Below are 20,314 nucleotides of genomic sequence, written 5' to 3'. Positions count from 1 at the left end.
TTTTTATCAAGGACAGTCTCCTCAAAAGCTGTCAAACAAACTTACAGTTGCTCTTAAATACGACTGCACTCGAGGTACTTATCAGTGAGGACTGCTGGTACCTCTCCATGTCTTCTGCCTGCAAGACAAAGTCCGTTTCCGTGGGTCTTCACGAGAGCTGTCTTTTGCTCCATCAGAGCTTAATGTCCTGCGACTCTGACATTTTGGCAAGCGTCTTCTTGACTCGCAGGGCCGTGAGCCGGGACGCAGGGTTGTGGGCCCAGCACTCCATCATGAGTTTCCCCATCTGCCGCAGGCACTGCGGAGGGAAACAGAAGGAAAATCAATGGAAGATGTGAGACTGCAGCGGGTGGCAATGGTGGAAAACTAAAGAGAAGAGGTCTTTTCTAACGGCAGCCAAAAAGACTTGCATGCTGGCTTTCAAAACGACCACGTATCCCTGCTCTGCCCCTACCACCTCCTTCCAAACACACAGCACCGCACTGTGAGACTGCCCTGTCACTCTGCAGAGCTACTTTGCCTGAAAACTTCCTTGCTACGATAGGAAAAGAAAAAGTTATCCATCCTGTCCACCTTGTTCTCCACTTCCACAAGGGTCCTGGCCCAGAAGCAGTGCAGACCCTGAAAGGCATTAAGGATAATACTTACTAGCAGTGCCAGATCAGCCTTACTTACTGCTCTTACAATAATATACAACTTTATAGTATGTTAATATATAACCAACCTAATTTTATAATAATATAACAACACAATATTCCAGAATAAACAGATTTGGGTCATACACTAGCCTTTATGCACTAACATATTTGCCTCTCATTGATAGAAATCCTGAAGTGGGATTACTGGTTACACTAACCAATTAACCAGGAAGAGTAATTCCAACATGCCTCCTCAGCCCTCAGTACGTGTGTGAGGAGATCAAACACACACTTTGTGCCCCTGCACAGAAATCTTCCTAAGGATCGATACCAACCACGCTTCCTCTGGTGTTTCCACCCTGTCTGAAGGCTCTGATGGGTGTGATGAGTGAGAGGATGGGTTCTTGGGCAGATCTTCCCACATCGGTAATTGCACAAGCCTCTGGTCATGCAGGAAGGTTGTTTTATTTTTCCCTCACATACCCAAATCGCCCACAATTTGTGTAACCTCAATCTTTCATCTACCTGCAGAATATTCATCTAAACACTGCTATTCCCAAATGACAGCTGTCTTCTGTGACGGTAGAACACTTTAGAGCATTAAACTGTACTAATTAACATGATTAATGGCCCCTCTATTGCCTTGCTGCTGCAGTTGGCAGGTTTGCCTGTGGTATATCAACTGTTCATCTCCAATTCCTCCAGCACAATGTTGCTTCATTACAAACTCTCAGTGGTGAGAGATCAGGTTCTCTCCCACCCCTCACACATCCAAATTTGACTTTGGAAAGCATTCTTTGGCATTCCTACATCTCTTCTGAAAGGCTGCATCTGTAGGCCTGTATGCTGCAATGTGAAGAGGTACATGAGTGTTGTTTCTCTAAGATGAAAGGGCTGCTCTTCTGTGCAGCCTGGATGTAGTGCTTTCATTGCATATCAATACCTTAATTATGAACTGCAATATCAAGTGCTAATGTTAATGTAAAATTGTGGCAAAATTGCGTTTCCAAGTCTGCACACCTGTGATCACAGAAAAGCTGTATATTCACTTCATTTCAACCAGACAGAAGAAATTTGTTTCTTTCAAAAAAAAAAGGAAACAAGGTTGGAATCATATCCAACACATCAGCACACACTGAAGTTGCTGCCAGTATACCACGTACACCCCCGGTGCACTCCACTATAAAATAATTTCTCTTGCAGAAGTTTTGGCTAGCTACCGATTTAATGTCATTAACGTTGAGAGCAGAAAGCAAAATGAGTGCTAGACGAAAACAGAGTGACTAGAAAGGTCTGCTATCATTATGTGAACTGTTAGATAGCAAACAACAAAACCTGCTCACAAATATCACAGGCAACGGCCCCTGGGGCTCTCAACACCTGCAGTTTCAATGGGAATGTCTGAGAACATTGGTCTCTTTCCCAAGCCCTGTTGCGTCAGTGCTGAAGTTCCTCCTCACTCAAAATGACACACAATTAGGTCAATCTCACTCATTCTGACTAAAGCGGGCCCAGAACAAGTTGAGTATTAAAGCCCAGGCTGTGTTTTAAAGGGGATGGTACCTCATCACTGCTCCATCTGTTGGGAAATGAAGGGCGCAGCCTCTTGATGCACACTATCTCCCGCATGTCCTCATAGGAGGGGTCGCTGGGCACAAGGTCGTGGTATGGAAGCTGGTATTCTTCAACTATTCCTGAAAGAAACAAGCAGGTGTAAATCACTTGCAGAAGACATTTTCCACTATCCTCTTCCCTTTCTTTTTTTTTTTTAATCATGTTGACCATAAAGTGTTGCCCCCTGCCGTGCACCCAGCTTTGTCTACTTTGCTTTAATTCTCATTCAGTTTTGGCCTTTACTATTTGAGTTTCATGCACATACTGCAGTGAGCAGCCACAAAGCATACTAGCTCATGGCTTTGCTGGAGAGAAAGCTTATTTTTTGATCCTTTGCCATTCTTGTCCCCTGTAGGGCAGCAGGGCATGCATACCCAGCAGTCAGAGACACTCTGCATATCCATTATTCACCTACTGCTCCCTCTGATTCCAGCCATCCCTTCTCCTGAAATGAATTTTCTTGGAGTTATATCAAAGACAGCATAGGGTGTAATATGCTGAGAAAATATCCGTACTGTTCAATGATTAGATGCATTTCCAAAAAGTACTTTGCTGCCCTGAAGTTTACACTACAGCCAAGCTCCAAATGTAATTATCAATTACTTGCCAAGCGAGACTCTTTCTGTCACTGCTGTCCAGTCTAGCAATCTCCAATAAGTTACCATAAAAAAGAACAATTTTTCAGCAATGGGCCCATATCAGAGCAATTAGGAGGATACTAAACCCTGAGTTAGGTTTCCCTCATATTGGTGGGCCTGGTATATATTAACTCTCTGCCTTTTCAGAAAATGGCAAGGCGTTCTTTCTGCACAGTAATGATGATGATGGCATTACAGAATTTACACAGCATCACTGCAATATACTTTACCAATGTGTAAACACAGGGATCACTTTGCTCACCAGTGAAATTCAGCTCCTCTAGGGTAAGCCCAGAGCAAGCATTCAGCACAATACTGCAGGCTTTAAAAATCAATAAAGCCTGGTGAAGGTAGCACAAACCCGAGAGACATGCTCTTCTCTGTACTTGCCACCAATCTGGTGTGTAACTGCTGCCAAGTCATTTCTCTGCATTTAACTTTCCTCAGTGGCAAAATAGAGGTAATAACAGCCATCATTTTTGTGCTGCACTGAGCGATATGTGCAGAAAGCGCACACAGCCTATGCAGATATGAAGGGATCTTTGCCCCAGCCCTGCGGCTGGCTGCATTGCTTTATCATTGCTCTCCCCATGCTTGAATGCCTGGTACCAGAAAGAAATAAGACACATGACTGGTACCTGCTTCTTTCTACTTGTTTTTGTAAATAATTATTTATTTAAACAGTGTCACTGCATACCCCCAACTTGTTTGTCTTCTTATATTTAACACTAACAAAAAGAAGAAATTTTGTTTTTGTTTTTTGTTTTTCTGCTAAAATAGCTGAATGCCTACAGTCCAGCAAAAATTTGCTGCCTTTAGAACAAAACAAAAAAAAAAGAAAAAAAAGTTCCAAATTCCTTCTGCAGTGCAGGCATCTGCTGCCTTCAAACAAGCCATTAAAATCCAGCATACATCTTTGCTGTTGAAATAGCACTGACTGATGCTTTAAAGTAAGTTTCAATGAGAAAAGAGAAATTACGAGTTACCTGCATGGATTATCCACGTGTGTTTATTACAGCAAAAATAATGACCCAGAGAAAAGGATGTAATGAAAGATTTGGGCTTATGAACAAATTGTGGGTTTCAGTGACACAGTGAAAAGTGGCCTCCCAGCTATTAAAAAGGTATTTTTGCTGTTTACCTCCTGACACACATCTCCTGGCTATCTCCCACAGGATGAGTCCAAAACTGTACATATCAGCCATGATGTACGACTGAAAGTGATTTCTATTCAAGCTTTCATCCAGCACCTCAGGAGGCATATAGCGTTTTGTTCCTACACGGGTGTTTGGAGGTATGTCTACCTCGTTTGTATCACTAAAATAAAAAGAAGAAAAAAAAAAAGGCATCAAACATGCAATGACGTGGCTTGAAAAGAAAGCAATTTAGATGGGAGAAGTAGTAAATTCAAACCACATTCACTCTCAAACAAGGTCAAAAGTAGTGTATAATCTTAATGGAACAATTCTTACAAAGAAAGCCTCCTAGTGTGAACTCGACCCTTCCTAAAAGGCTGCCTTGCCTGAGGCTGTATTAAGCATCCAAATGCAGAACCACGATGGAGATAAAACTCAACAGGGATGCTGTAACATTTGTGAGATTTCATTAGCATTAGACTGAACTCTAATGCTGGTGATAACAATCAAATCTTCATTAAATGCTATTTTCTTAACATACTCCACCACGTAATGCTTCGGTCTTAGCAATTAATGGAGGACACTAAATAGCCCAGGCAGTATCGTTTAGCTACAGCAAATCAGATTTGCAAGGAAGATGAGGCTAACTATGTTTCATGTGTGCATTATGTTTGATCTTTCCCAGCCTTTACACATCAAGAAGTACAAACGCACAGATGGGATTGTGTAAAAAAAAATAACCAAAGGTGTGACATCTCACACACTGACCAGAGGAGTAAACGCATATCTGACATGCATTACTATGTTAGATAGTATGGAAGTAAACATACACTTAATGTGTTACTGGATATTTTTTTATTATTACCTCAGATTCAGCTGTACCAATTCTAATGTTTTAAAAAGTTCAATATATGGCATACATTGTGGTTTCTTTAGAAAGGTTTATTTCCCTTTCCCTAACTTCAAAACTGAAACCTTTTACATGTGACAAATACCACAAAATCTCAAGAGAATAATCACGACTGCCATAATTTTCTTCACCTACAAGTATGAAAATGATAAAAAAGCCAAGTGTGAGGTACATCCAGTCAGCTACATTAAATCATACATGCGCTGTTGGCATTTGTGTATACCTCAAAAAACTTTACATAAATCTACTGACCTGCACTGCCTTGCAATATTTTGAATAAAATGATAAATGCAAAGAACTTTACTAAATTTATTTATTATTTTCAGTATAGCACATCCCTTTCAGCTATTTTTTTTTTTTCTGTTTCTGATCATTGCCTGTGAAACACTCTTTAAGGAAGAATTCTGTATGAAAACATGCTATGCAAAGTAAATTCCATTCAGATAATGAGAAATATATATTTCACCTTTTTACAGAGACACTTGGTCATTCCTACTTTTCAGTTCATACCTAAACAGGGTGCTACTCTGCATTTCTTAGGCAAAGTATGCCTGCAATGGGTGAATTTCTGCCCTGAAACTTTTACGGCAAATAGTGTATTTCCAACTTGTTGTTTTCTAGACCCCTGCTCCCCAAAGTAAAATTGTTCCTTTCTCATCTCCTAAAGAAAGGTCAGCTTCATAAATGAAAGGTCTCAAGAAACTTGGTAGATAAGTCACTAGTGAGAAGAGCACATAAAACTCTACACTCTGAATAATTTCAGTTCAAGATTTGTACAGCTTTTTTTATACACATATACTTAAGGGGACCCACAGTTTCAAAGCTGACCTCTGAAATGGAAACCTTCACCCTATAGCCACATTTCTGTGCTCAGGAAAATCAGAGAATTTGTAACACACATCTCCACCAGGACCAGTGCCGAGAGCTCAAGCTCCTGAACAGAGCAACCAGCTGTCAGATCACAATGACTTCTTTATGAATCCCAGGAGTGAGTAAGTCCTACTTGTATGGTCCTTCTAAGTTATTTAGACACATAACCATTTTTTTAAAATCAAATTTAAAAGCCATTTCAAAAATCAAATCTGTACTTCAGCAATTTGATTTGTCGGAAATGAAACAAAACACAGCCCAAATGGGGAGCTTTTCAATAAATCCCAATTAGTAACATGTGCAAATGATTAGTATTATTCTCTATAAGTTGTGAGTGAATTATTTAGAGACCAGACAAGCTGAAAGCTTCAGTGACAAGTTTATTGATGTCAATTCAACCTGTTTGTGCCACATCCTTTTAGCACGGGGTAGTAGTAATATTCAGGTTGATATTGAGCAGTCAGTGATGAAAGCTAACCATATGCACAGATGCAACCAATGTGCTTAATAATTTGAAAGTGACTATTTCTACATCTGCATTATGTGTTTATGCAACATCTACATAGGTAGCCTCATCTTATGTATGGGTGAGCACAGTGTGAAGGCAATGTATGCATGCTGTGGGTGCTTGCTCAAACGTGCACACTCACACACAGACCACCACCACCAGCGTGAGGCTGATTAACCAACTTTCCATCACCCTGCTATCTCTACTCACCTAATAAATTTAACAGCCAAGCCCAAATCTGCTATACAGCAGGTTCCGTTCTTTTTCACCAAGATATTCTTACTTTTTAGGTCACGGTGGGCAATAGCTGGTTTGCCTTGCGTACTGAAGATCTCCGTATGTAGATGGCACAAGCCACTAACGGAGGAATAAGCCAGTTTTAGCATGGCTTTTGTGTCCAAGGTGGTAGATTTTAGATAATCATAAAGGGAGCCATTCTCATGATAATCAGTGATGAGGTACAGTTGGGTCCAAGAGCCTGTGCCTTTAATGTCTGCAGCAATGAATCCTGAAAAAAAATAAAGAAAAAATAAAGAATTTCAAATTAATACTTCTCAAGGTGATTTTTGACTACCCAGGAGCCAGAACTCTCAGCCAATTCAACACATTTATTTTAACAATGCATTTAACTTCTTTTATGTTACTTACATGTAACTACGCCTCACCTTTAGCCTTTAACATATTTTCAGAAAGCCTATATAGTCAAATACTGATGGCAGAGCCAGATGTGTGATTTTTGGAGCAATATCCCCCATCCCCATTATTTTTTTTTATCTGCATAGGAATCTTTCAAACATTTTCCTTTCCAAAAGTGCAGGGAGACTAACTGCAGAGCACAGCAGGTAACAAAGCACATAAGAAAGCGCGTAAGACGACAACAAATACAAAGTTATTAAACTTAAGAAAGCTGTCGCTATCTAATAGTGATTTTTAATATTTCACTCACCAAGAATATTTTCATGCCTCATCAGGACAGTTTGGTAGATTTCTGTTTCTCTGAACCAGCTGGCCTCCTCCGTGGTAAAAAACACTTTGACAGCTACCTTTTCGCCACGCCACTTTCCCATCCAGACTTCCCCATAGCGACCTTTTCCAATCTGTTTCACCATCTGAATCTGTTTTGCTATGGTTCTTTGAACCTGTAAAATGCCAAGACACACAGTGAGAATTCACTCTGCAGATATTTTTTGCATTTATCTCCGTCCTTCTTTGTATCCTCTCTGCACAGCAAGCCTGATGGGACTGGGAGTATGCAGCCACTGAAAAATGCATTTCAGCAAAAGCTTTGCCATACAGATGCTCCTCATTTTGCTCCAACGTACAGCACTACTGTGGTCATTCCTGTCCCATCCCAATTCCAAAGCCTTATGTACTCAACACCTTTAAGACTCAAGACTGGGACTCAAGAAGAGCCCAGAGCAGTTCCAAAACTCCCATCAGCACCAAAGACCAGAGCAGCACCAAAACTACTGTGAGCATCTTCCTATCACCTTCCTTGAAAACCCCATGCCTAATAATTTCAAAATTCTAATTTGGTGTTAGGAACCACAGCCATTGCTTACACAGTTACGATCCACGTGCCTACATTCATTTTAATAAATATAATAATTTTATAGGAATAGAAAACAAGAATTGATGTTCCCAAAGATAGGGAAGTGCAGCTTTAAATAAGCACTTTCTAGTGTTTGTATCATTTTTTTTCTTGTGGCTGTACTATGAAGTGACACTAAAATCAAAGAATTTGTGCAGCTCTAGCAAAATTCAGCAGCATTGCAGAGGTACCTTTCATAAGAACGCAGACTACGTGTAGCAGGTGGGCTGAATCTACACTTAGAGAACATTTAAGACTACAAAAAACCTTGGACAAACAGAGACTAAAATAGGATTGCAGCATTTCTGAAGAGCACATATTTCTAAAAGTTCACAGAAGAAAATCTAAGGTAGATGCTGCAACACAAACCACTGGTGCTCACGGTTGACTCAGCCTCACCCTAGTATAATAGGACATTAAGATGTTTCCCCCCACATCTAAAATTTTTTGGAGTGATAGGATTTTACAGAACGTTGAAAGAAAATAATGTTTCTTTTTCTTTTCGTTTTCCTTTCTTTTTTTTTTTTTTTTTTTTTTTTCTTTTCACTAGGGTTTTTCATCTGGCCCATGTTATTGGTAAAATCAGCCATACACAACTCTTGAGTGGCTTATTGCAGCAAGTCTGCACTGTCTGAATCCCTATGAAATCACATTCATTTAATGTAACCCTGAATATTTTTCCAACCCTGGATGACAAGAACGATCAAATCCTGATTTAAAAATAATTTACTTCCTTCATTATCCCTGGGAGGACCAGTGAGACTATCAGTTTGGTAGTGCAGAGCAGGACAGCCACAATCACCCTGCAGTATGAATGCACGTCCAAAGCCAAATTCAGAAGCTATTAGGTAAGGTCTATTACCATTTGTTTTGTAAATAAATTACTGGCTTTCATATTAGACAATTTAAAGAAGAAAAATATGCAATGGCATTTATGCAAAGCTATTTCAAAAGTTCCATCTTTCTTCTGTTTCAATTTAAACATGATCCCATTTTTTCAGCCCTGCTACCTATTATTAGTTTTCCAAAATGGTGGCTGCAGTGCCATTATTTTTGATTAACCTCATTGAAAGCCAAGAGCAGAGATCAGCCTGAATTTTTTAAGTTGATTTATTCTCTTTTATATTCTCATATAGTGATTGAACAATAGTTATATTACACTGGAATTTTGCTTTAGCATTGTGTAATGTTATTTTAGCATTGTCGCTTTCTATTCTGCCCATGTTAAAAATGTATCCTGAACAATAATGCAGTTATATCAAATAACTTAATTTGTGCAAATATATGTAATGGCATCATAAAGTACATGAAATTACAATACTTAATGATGAAAAGTTTCTCATTAAATTACATTAAGAAAATGAAAAACACATTTCTGTTATGGGTTTTCAGGTGGCAGAATACTATGTGAAGGCCTTAACCTGGTTTTCTCTTGCTAGAACTGGTCAAACGATTTACTGTGACCTATTTACATTATTTTAAGGAATTTAGCCCTTTCGTGAATCTGATTATGATTTTTAGAACAAATTGGTTAACCAAAATTGTTGGATGAACTGATTCTACGAGTATGCTGAATGATGTGTTCATGCAAATTATTTAGTGTTGTGTTTTTGTTTTATAATTTATTTCTAAATTTTATTTTGTTGCTGGAGTTTCATGACAGGTCAGGTAAAATTACATGTCCCTATGTTTTCTCTCCTTGACTGGAATCAACCCAAGTACCAACTATTTTACTTTCTGCACTCCGTTTTTCTGATCTTCAGGTAAATGTCTCCATCTAATGCAGATGAAAATTTAGACAAGTGAATCTTCTGTAACTTCAATATTGTGAACAGAGAAGTTTATTCCTAAGACTGGGATGCGGTCTACTGAAAAGAAAAATTCATTGGAAGAGGAATTATAAAAAAAAAAAAAAAAAAATCATACATGAAAAGGTGGGACCGAACTCTGTAAATCTGCAATCTCTTCATACACACCACTGAAAAAATTCTCTCTCCTTTACTTTCCCAGCATCTAATTTCCTTCCTTGATTTTACATGTGGATTTACTGGAGCATTAGTTATGCATAAACATCTTGTTGTGTTGGGCAGTAGGGTTCTGCTTGCTCACACAGACTTGATTGTGCACCCCAGCCTGTTGGCTCAAAGCTTTTTATTTAAAATTTAATGTTTTGCCACCCTGTTTAAAATTTGATTGGCAGTATTTGACCTGCATCAAACTTTTCTGTCAGAGGTACAAACAGCCCAGGAAAAAGAATGCTTCCTGAATGTCAAAGTATTGATAAAATCTTGGTTAATGCTTGGTTTTGGTGTAATATCTACACTCATTGGAATAAATGCTCTGCACAGAAGGAAGACATTACTGTTTGTCATAACCTAACATTTTGTAATAAATTTGCAGCTTGCTTTTCTGAAATAATAAATTTGGGTGTTTCATTCTTTGAATATGAAATAAAGCAGTCAAAAACAAATTCTTTCACAATAAAGTCTGGAGCATTATTGCCAGGCACTTTCTATTCACTTATTTCAAGGCATGGGCCCAGAGGTATTAATCCGTGCATTTCCAGTGAGCCTGTAGTGGTTGTAGCTGTCTGGGAAATGCAGCAAACATTTATTACCATGTGCAAGTTTCGTTATAGCTCTCGTTTTTCTTCTCTTCCACAGAAGATCACTATTTAAAGGGAAAGTCTGGAGAAAATGTATACACCTTCATAGGCAGGGAGAGAGCTAGGGACACTAGTGAGACCACAGGTCCCATCTTCAACCATCTCAGGAGCACCAAGCACAGACCAAGATCTTGATGTGGAAGGCATGCAAAAAGCGAAATAAAAATATTAAGAGCCCCTCACAGTTAAATAAGTTGGACGCTCTCATTACAAATGGTTCTCCATCATAAGCATGATCCATCCTTTCCACAGCTGCTAAAGGGATGTAGGTATGGGGTATGACAGAGCTTTCTTAAAGCCTAAATGTAAATAATGGAGTTTCTCTCAAAGGAGTAAAAAGACCATGCCTTTTCCATGCTCAGAACCAGTCACAATGTCCACTTGTCAGCTTGGCTTTTTTCTTCGACAGCTATGTTAATTGTCACAAAATTGGATTTCAAAAGAAATTAGCACGTTTCTAAAATGAGGCTCTAAGTTCTTACTCCTGCTAGAACAAACTGAACATTTAGCCAGCCACTCAGCCTGTTTCCTCATTTCAAGGAATTACAAAGCTTCCCATTTATTTTCTCTTTCAGGTGTAAAAAATAAGATCCGAGGGGAAACAAACAAACAAACAAAACACAGATAAATAGTACTTGGAAACTGGACAACATCAGCAGAATAGGTTTACTACAAACTAACAAGTTTGGTAGAAAGGGGTGTGTGGGGGGAGAGGATACATATAATTCATGAAAAAATGAAAATTAAATCTAATTTATTTATTTTATTTTTTTTAAAGTGCTAAAAAGCAACGACGGCCCTCAAGAAGACAAAGTGTTGAACAGAACTGTTTTGCTACAGAATATAAAACCACTGCCTTTTCAGCATGTGAGCTCAGGGGGTTCAGTCATCTTGGAGTCAGTTCAGAAATAATGATAAAGTACACTCCATCCCCATGCCTTTAACCTTTGAGATTACCTCAGTACAAGGAAAAATAATTCGCTCTTGACTTCTGAATGCAAAGTGAAGTCTGCACATAAAAAGGTTCCACGTTTGATGAATTGCAGTTCCTTTCACATAAAGCCTACATGTCAGTGTTGGAAATGCTATTGTGTGTTGCACATAAAAAGCGAGAAAATAAGACTGCAGGCCAGACGCTGTCCTTTGCACTGGGATAAATCCTGATAAATTTTCTGGGCTTTATTGGTCTCTATTTTCCCTATGGTATCTAAGTTAAGAATTGAGCTGAATTTAGGGGAAGAAAAATAAAACAAAAACTTTTTGGCTTAGCCTACATAGAAAAAAAAAATCTTCATTCTAAAGATTAAAACATCATCAATTCTGGGAGAAAATAAATAAAATAATAATAAAAAATAAACAATAACCAATGACACATTGCCTCCTTTCAGACATAAGTATCATTTCTTGCTCAACATTTTGTCTTCTACTTTTTGCCTTGTAGACTGACATTCAAATAATATTGCTTCCTTACCAGGAGAGGGAGCCCGGAGCCACTGCCTGAACTCTGAGACTGCTCAATCAAGTCCTTCAGGGATTCTCCAGGGGGAATGTAGGTCTCATCCTGCTCCAGCCCAATGCTGTAGCGAGGCCTCGCCTCTTGCCGTTTGTACCTGCCATTTTGTATGACACTGAAATTAGCTTTGAATACAAGGAACACGGGGACAGTGAGTAATGCACATTATTCTCCACATTTGCTTCATTTGTAGGCACTTGGCTTCCTCAGCTTCCCTGAAGAATATGCTAGACTCACTGAGTGATATTTCCAGTTTTATTTCTAGCAAACTGTTTTCATCATCAAAATTCTAAGTCTAAAACTTGGAGACTACAATCTACTACATGTTTGCAAAGCAACCAGGTGCTTTTCTTTCAGAAACTTAAATAAATTTAACAAATAGACCAAGTAAATACCCGATTTTATCATATTGCCTGCAGTGGGGCTTTTAGAAGCAAAAGCAGATATGGGTCATGGGATCCATGAGTATTTAAAAAAATCCAAGGAATTATTTAAACATAATGTGTGTAGATTATGGTAACATTCTAGACATACTTACATTCCTGTACCCCTTCTTTTTATGACCAGTTCCTCAACACATAAATATACTGAGAAGTGTTAGTTTTGTTTGTCCTGTACAAACTTTGTCCTATGGCTTTCTCACCTTCAGTAAAGGTTGTGCTTCAACCTGAAAGGCTTTTAAGGCTGTTGAGTGAAGGATTATATATGAAATATATCACACAGATATGCCTGTGACAAATGTGAGCACATTTTTTCCTCATCAAAAAATTACAGCTTTCATTTTTTTCCTAAGGTCCATCTAAAAGTTTCCAAATTCTTGAGTCTCTAAAAAGATAAAAGTTGGGAAGAATGCTAACTAGCTGGTAAAGTATTGATTATTTACCTGAAGTAGCAGAATATGATGATAAGCACGAGAAGTATGCTGCAGACAGTCACCGAGATCAGCAGAGCCTTGTGGTGAATGTTTCCTTCAGCAAAGTCTGTGGTTGAAAGCAGAACAGCAGGGGGAAAGGAGTGGGAAAAATTGATGCAAAGTCAGTATCAAAAGACACACACACCAAGCACAAGATTGTTGAAGTTGTGGATACCCCATCCCTAGAAGTGTTCAAGGCCAGGTTGGATGGGGCTTTGGGCAACGTGGTCTGGTGGGAGGCCCATGGCAGGGGAGTTGGTGCTAGATGATCATTAAGGTCTTTTCCAACCCAAACCATGTTGTCATTCTGTAATTCTGTGATGCTACTACAGCACTGTGCAAGGCGTCCTTGGATTTCATTGGGGTTCTGTGTGCACTTTCCCTCACTGAACAGGGCAGAAGTGGCATCCTCAGGAGCCTATGTGATGGTGCAGGCCTCGCCCCAGCAAAGCATGCATTTGCAATGCCCTGTTTGGCTCCAAATGAAACATCAATTAGGGAAAGCAAACCAGGACATCTCACTCTGTATCTTAACCCATGTGATCAGCAAGGACATGCAAAAATTACCGCCTCTGTCTTAAATCACTCATTAGCTAGTGTCCTATCAGTTAATATGATAATGAATATGATAATGGACAAATGAATAATCGCCTTTATCCTAGCAAGGAAACAGAGCAGACCATCCATCCCCTGAGAATGCAAGCCACTAGAGGCCTTGAAGATGAGTTTCCATCACTGCAGAATAATCCATCTCTCTGACCCCATTTTCAACACTTAAGTGGTAATTTTTCCCCCGTTCATTCCACAGCAGCTCTGTATGCCAGCAAGTCTTATACTGGGGGCAAAACTACCCTTGCAGCAGTTCCTCTGAGAAACACTTTGAAGCTGAGCCATGTAAAATAATTTGAGGAAACGTCATTGCACAAAATCTACTAAGATGTTTCAGTCAATCTTTGCATGGAAGGCTATTACTGTGTTTTAAAGTGTACCATTAATCCCTAAATTTGTATTCTATACTCAGGCAAGCGCATCTGACCTTCATCCATGCACCCCTGCTGAAAAACAAAGATACCTAGCACTACTTTACTTTAAAGCCTCTGAAGTCTCAAAATTACATTTTAGCATGTACACACACACACCACTCTCAAAAAGTTGCTATCTGGAATATTGCAAATGAGGTATAAGTTTCCTGAAGCAATTCCAGCTACACCATGGCTTCTTGCATCTTCCATGCTAATGCCAAACACAAGGTAAAATGCAAGAAACCTATCCTCATCTACTTCTCCTAGAATAGCGCTATTGCATTTCTGATTTACAAGGGTAATGAGACAAGGAGATTCCTAAGGGACTCTTGGTTTACTGTCAGGCTCTTTTATTTTCGAGATCCAGTTTCTCCCTCTGTTCTTGCCCCCAAACTATTTCTTCCCTTCGCCTCCCTGCTACAAACAGAGATTACCTCCCAGCGCACCTTTTGATCATGCTGGTCATGTTTTAACCTGCCACTACCTGCTCCCGGAGCATTAACAATGTAAACACTCCAGCGACGGCCAATGCCTTTGAAAGGGGACACTGACACGATGTCTATCAGGAAAACACTGGAGCCCATCATTCCCACTGCAGTGGCAGATTTCTACCTGGCCTGGCACTCAGAGTGCTGCAAGCCGAAACTGAGAGCCCACTGGGGAAATCCAGCCCTCTCCTCTGAAGGCGAGGGCTGCTGAGGAGGATTAAAGGCTCTATTTTGTGCTCTAAGCAGCCTCAGTCTGCCAGGTATTTCCCTCTAGAATGTGTGGTTTGTAACACTTCATGATGTTGCACCCCATCAGCTGAGAAGAGCATAAACAGGGGTTTGCAGAGCTGTGTGGAGTGGTAGCACTGCACTACCACAACTTGAGATGTGCCAATGCAGTTCATGCTGCCTGTGTGTGGCTGAGTATGTACGTTGGGGAGAGGGATGATAAAATGCCAGATCTTTATCACATTATGATAATTTAAAATGATCCAAACACTGTGCCCGATGTTTCTAATGGGCTTCTCCCATTCTGACAGCGTAACAAATGTGGTTTGATCTTCCCCAAGGCCAGAAGGCATTTTGGAAGTGCTGTTTAGCTCTTACACAAACTTGAGACCAACACTGCAGAATTTTTCAGTATGCAGCTGTATGAAGCAAGTGCCAGGAAAGCAGGCAAGACATGATGGAAGGTGTCAGTGTTGGTGTAGGTGATGGCTCCCTGTGCACATCACTGCTGAACTGAGGCAGGTTGGTGCTGCTGGAGACCACCTCCTCTCTCCTCCTCCAGATCACGCTGCTCCCCAGGGAGCAGCAGGACAAATACCCCTTTCCCTGCACTGTTTTAGGCACCTGGGATCACCTCCAGGCAGAGGGACAGAGCGGCTCAGCCATGAGTCCACTTCATCACTGGGATCACCCACATCAGGGTGGGTGACGGAGATGCTCTGCTCTTTAAGAAGCCTGATGCTGTGCTTTTTATTTGTATGTTCCTTGGCAACTGCAACATTGCAAGAAGTGTGGTTATGAGAATAAGCAGCCGCTTCCAAGGAGGCAGCAGTGAGCTATGACCAGGAGTGTGGCGAGGGGAGCACAAAACAAAAAATCAGTAGGCTCAGGAAGCTTCGTCATGTACCTACCACTCGTACATAGCAGCAAAACCCAGCATGCAGCACACACCAGTTTTAGGTTGTAAGAAAACAGGGATGTGTGCAGGTGTCAGTAGTGATTGGCACAAAAGGGGAGAGGAGGTGGTGACAAAAGGAGTATCTTCAGTAATACAGCCTGCCAATCAGTCATTTTGCCATGATTTCTCCCCTCTGCACCTCTCATTCACCCCACTTCGCCACCCGCGGGGCACTGCTGATGCATGCGTTGAAATGCCATGCAGCAGGTTGAAGGGAGAAGTCAGCATATCAAAGGTTCCCCTCCCTTCCCAGTCCCCCCAGCTCCCAATGTTAAGATTATCCAAGCAAAAACTGCAGTGAAATCTGAGGCGTGGAGACTGTATGCACACATCAAACCCCGTCGTTCGTCCAATCGTTCCCTTGCCCATTCATCACTGGCTCTACAGGCAGGGAGCCAGACACGGTGGCACCACCACTTCTACTTATATAGGCTCTAAATCAGTAAAGATATATTTCTCCTTTCGACTGGTCTCAGCCTGCACTTTTGCTGGGATTTCCAGGAATATCTTTTATTGTTTAAAGCAGAGGTGTTATATCAAACCCAGCTATGATTCTCATTTCCTTACCAACACACACACCCAGCTGGGATGAGGATTTCGTGTTATCTCTGGGGTATTTTACCCTGCTAGTTCTGTACTGAGATGGGCTCGAACGTAAACTCAGCTGTTGTTACCTTCTTCTGTCTTGCATAAGAAAACCTTACTTTGACCAGTGTTAACTCTTCCAGTTCCCACCCTCATGCGCATGCATGGTCCTTCTTTCTTTTCATGGGGAGAGGATAAAACTGCCTTTCAGCACATGCCAGGTCTGGAAAAACACTTTCAGGACATAAGCTGCTTGCCTTTGTAGATGCTACCTTGGTGTGCGGGTCAATTTGCAGTTCAACAACCTCTGACCTGCAGCTGGACGATCTCCCTAGGCTGTGTTTCCCATGAGATATGACCTTGGATGTAAGTTCAGAAGCCAAATTTATGTTTGTTTTTTAAATGCTGAGTAACATACATATTTTTCACGGAATCCTGGAGGTCAGGAGGTTGTTCCTAGAAGCTTGTTTTTAGGTTAATCTTCTCTTTCTTGTACTTCTAGCCTATGTTAAATTTGATGGACACGTCTAACAGCTCTCACTCAATTATAGACAACTCTAAAAGTTTTCAGTGGACACAATGATCACAGTCAAGTACTGAACACTGGCAACAGTGGGCACACTGTATTTGTACATGGCTGTACTGAGCATCCTGCAATTCCAGCTATGGCTTTTCTTAGAGCTTTAAAACTAGAATTGAGCAACGGCAAATTAAAACAAATCTGACACTAAGAATGACATACCTGATCAAGGCTTTAATAAAGGTGCTGTCTTCAGCCCTGTTCAGCCACATCTAATGAAGCAATTTCTGAACTATATTTCCATGACATACTATCAGCATACCAGTAGTGCACAGCTTACCTCAAACAAAAATCTTCAGAGTATGTTGAGTGAACACACTGCCTTTTCTTTGTCATGATAAAGCAGACAATATGCAATATAAAGCAGCTAGAATCCTGTTCCAACTCTATGAAATTATTCTTTCAACAAATATTCCCTCTGCTGTTTAATGGGTCTGCCACCACTGAGCTCAAACAATGCTTTATTTACCCCATATACACACAAAGCGAAGCCAATTTTGATCCAAACAACTTCTGCCACTAGCAAAAGGTTGTTTTACTGTTTTCTGTATAAGCAGCAAGTGGTATAGCCAAATATCTAAAATCTTAATAAGGCAGATGTCTAGTGTTAGGCACTGGTTCAGTATTTTTAAGTAATTTAACACAGAACCAACTCAGTCAGAAACAAGAAGAAATTGTCTTCCAAACTGAAATGATATTTATTGATACACTAAGTAAGTGTGAACAAATACCAACTTCCTTGCAGAGCTTCTCCCGTGGTCCAAAGATATTTTTTAAATGAAAAAAAAAAAAAAAATATATATATATATAGTACATAACTCTTACGTTGGAAGTCAAAATTTTATGAGGTTTCACTGACTTAATGGCTTGCTAGTAAAGAGTGAACTATTTACATACTACCCTCCACAGGCCTTATTCTGCAGCCCATCTGTGCAGAATTTCATAGGCATGAAGGGAACAGCTTATATAAGAGAAGGCTTCCTCTGAGCATGAATTTGTGCAAGTATTTGCTGCTTGCATAATTAAGAATGCATCTGCACACCAATTTGGATTTCCAACACAGAATGCTACGATTACGAATTCTCCTGCAACCTTGAACTGAATCTCCAGACTAAACTCAATGCTGACCAGCAAAAATCTTGGCCATTTTTGTCAATGCCAAGAATTTATTATGAAGGAACGTTACACTTACCACAGAATATTTTGTAAAATGGATCATGCAACATCTATGACAATATCGTGTGACCCTCATGCATATGGTGCTCATTGCATGTGTGCAACATGAGTAATAGCAAGCATCAGAAATTATAGGTCAAGGCACTGCTCTCCAGCTCAAGAAATTCAGCTACAATTTTTAATGAGGTTCATCTCCCTAATCATGTGCACCTGGAGGGGGGTGCTTTGGTTTTGGCTTTGTTTCTTCCTAAGACAGCAGCAGGAAAAATCCTTTGGGGACTGGTTGTACTTTCCCCTTACCTCGATTTTTCAGCGGAGGCAGCGTTGGGTGAAGATGTTTGTTACAGTAATCTTGGCCTGTGCAACATTCAATAGATCTTCTTTGGTGAGGAATAGGAGTGTCCTGAAACACACAGTTTCATAGAATGCCATGTAATTATTTGTGTTGTAAATAGACACCATCATTCTGGCACTGGAGAGAAAGGTGTGCTTGGTTGCTGGTTTGCAGAGTGCTACAGCTTTCTAGGCTGTGTGGAGTAAGGATACTTGCCACCATGTGGAACTAAAAAAACTTCATATAAATAATTAAGAGATAAATTTACCCCTTACATATTTCTGTTGGTGCCCTAGCGCTGCAAAAGGGATCTGTTGCAACTAATGGTTCAAGACAGAGATCTGAAAGTCTCCTGTGCGCATTGGTTTGAATTATATTATAAAAATAACTTAGTATATTGTAAAAATAGTCTAGCTAGAGAAACACAGGAATTTCTGAACTGCTGTGTGGACTCATTTACGTGCCGCTTCTGCTCTCATGGGAAGCTGGGCAGAACACCTTTCACCGACCATGATACAGCCATGGCTAGATTGTTCCTGTACTCATGTCAAACCATTTAAGGTCAACTTTGGAAAAGTTAAACACTTCAGATCCATCTTGCTCCACTGCCCATACCCCTTTCCAGTCCCACTGCAAGACTTGCTCTCAGACAGGGCATTGTCAACTTAAAGTGAATTTCCAGCATCAGAAATCCAAAAGACAAACGGAACTGCATGTAAGACATAAAGTTTGCTGTGGTCCATAAAATAATATCCCGACTAACTTTACCATGGGGACTTGAACTTGACTGCATTTCTCTAAATTTAAACTTCCTCTGAGCAATGGTATTGCTTGAAACAGCAGCGATAAAAACAAAAACTTAAGTTATTGTAAAGAGCAGCTATAATGCCACCACCTTAAACCGTTCTGGGATGTAAATGCAATCCCCTCAGCAATTGATGCGGAGCAACTTTCTGCCAAATTAACAGAAGTGTAAAGCACAGCCATAGTAGTGTCTGTTGACTGCACTTCAACTGAAAGGCATCAAAAAGCCAAGCAATACCCAGGCAATTGAAGTTTTCTTACCCGACACTGGAAGTCCGAGCCCTCTAATCCTAGACATCCCTTGGTGACTAAATGTCCACCAGACTCATCTTCTTCTATTATGGTGAAGCAGTAGCCATCAGTGCTGAGGATTGGGAAGAAAGAATCATGAAAAGGTTCTGAAGTGTAAAATGTGCTGCTAAATACAAACTTCATCATTTCTCCTTGCAAGGAAAATCTGCCATTAACAATGTATTTCCTCTAATAGCATCATGAAATATAAAGAGCTGAAGCACTGTTGCACTTGTGGAAAAAAGCAGGCTGGAAGACTCGGACACCCACAGTAACCCGTCGATACAGTGCAGGACAGCTGACAGCACTGCAGATCACCACCACCATATTCACCTTTCCAACATTTCACAGCTACAAACCCCATTAACAAACAGCTTAATTCTCTGTAAATGCCTGCAGCCGTTAGAGTGTGAAGGCTTTGGAGACCTGCATAAGCACGAGTGTCAGTGCTTACAGGTCTGCCCTGTGTGTGGGAGCAAGGCATGGCTATCTGCACCATGGCAGGGACCTGGAAAGAGAGACGTTTTTGAGATACTCGGCATAAAATATTATTAAGAGTGATTTGTGATTCCTGTTTTAGCCATATTACAAACTGCAACACTCGTGTGTATGAGTCCTTGAGTTATCATCAACACCCTTCATAACTGTTTACTTGGGTTATAAGCCTGAAGTGATCCATAATGCTCCTGTTTACATGACCATGCACCACAAAGGACAAGTATACTAACAGATGGCTAGATGGTGCTGGTGATAAATGTCCTTCCTTTATGAAGGTCAAATGCCTCCATGCTATGGAAAGCAAGAGGAGGGCAGGAAAGGGGGGCTGCATTTTACTGAGATTGCTATACATTA

General features: G+C 40.4%; 1 protein-coding gene across 18 annotated transcripts in view; it reads right to left on the bottom strand.

Annotated features, from left to right (window-relative positions):
• The window catches only part of BMPR1B (bone morphogenetic protein receptor type 1B), a 260,808-nt gene continuing 240,494 nt past the window's right edge, over window positions 1-20,314 (bottom strand). For all 18 annotated transcript variants that reach the window (XM_084516976.1, XM_084516977.1, XM_084516974.1 and 15 more), the window contains 9 exons: window positions 19,433-19,535; window positions 18,334-18,436; window positions 12,967-13,063; window positions 12,042-12,180; window positions 7,261-7,453; window positions 6,525-6,822; window positions 4,032-4,207; window positions 2,202-2,332; window positions 1-298 (listed from right to left, as the gene is read on the bottom strand). In XM_084516976.1, coding sequence (XP_084373102.1) covers window positions 173-298; window positions 2,202-2,332; window positions 4,032-4,207; window positions 6,525-6,822; window positions 7,261-7,453; window positions 12,042-12,180; window positions 12,967-13,063; window positions 18,334-18,436; window positions 19,433-19,535 — 1,366 coding nt within the window. In that variant the 3' untranslated portion in view covers window positions 1-172. The remainder of the gene's footprint in view (window positions 299-2,201; window positions 2,333-4,031; window positions 4,208-6,524; window positions 6,823-7,260; window positions 7,454-12,041; window positions 12,181-12,966; window positions 13,064-18,333; window positions 18,437-19,432; window positions 19,536-20,314) is intronic.

Source organism: Aythya ferina (genome assembly GCF_964211825.1).
Source record: "Aythya ferina genome assembly, chromosome: 4".
NCBI classification, from domain to species: Eukaryota; Metazoa; Chordata; class Aves; order Anseriformes; family Anatidae; genus Aythya; species Aythya ferina.
Note: the sequence above shows the minus strand (reverse complement) of the source record. Positions and strands in the feature narration are given on the sequence as shown.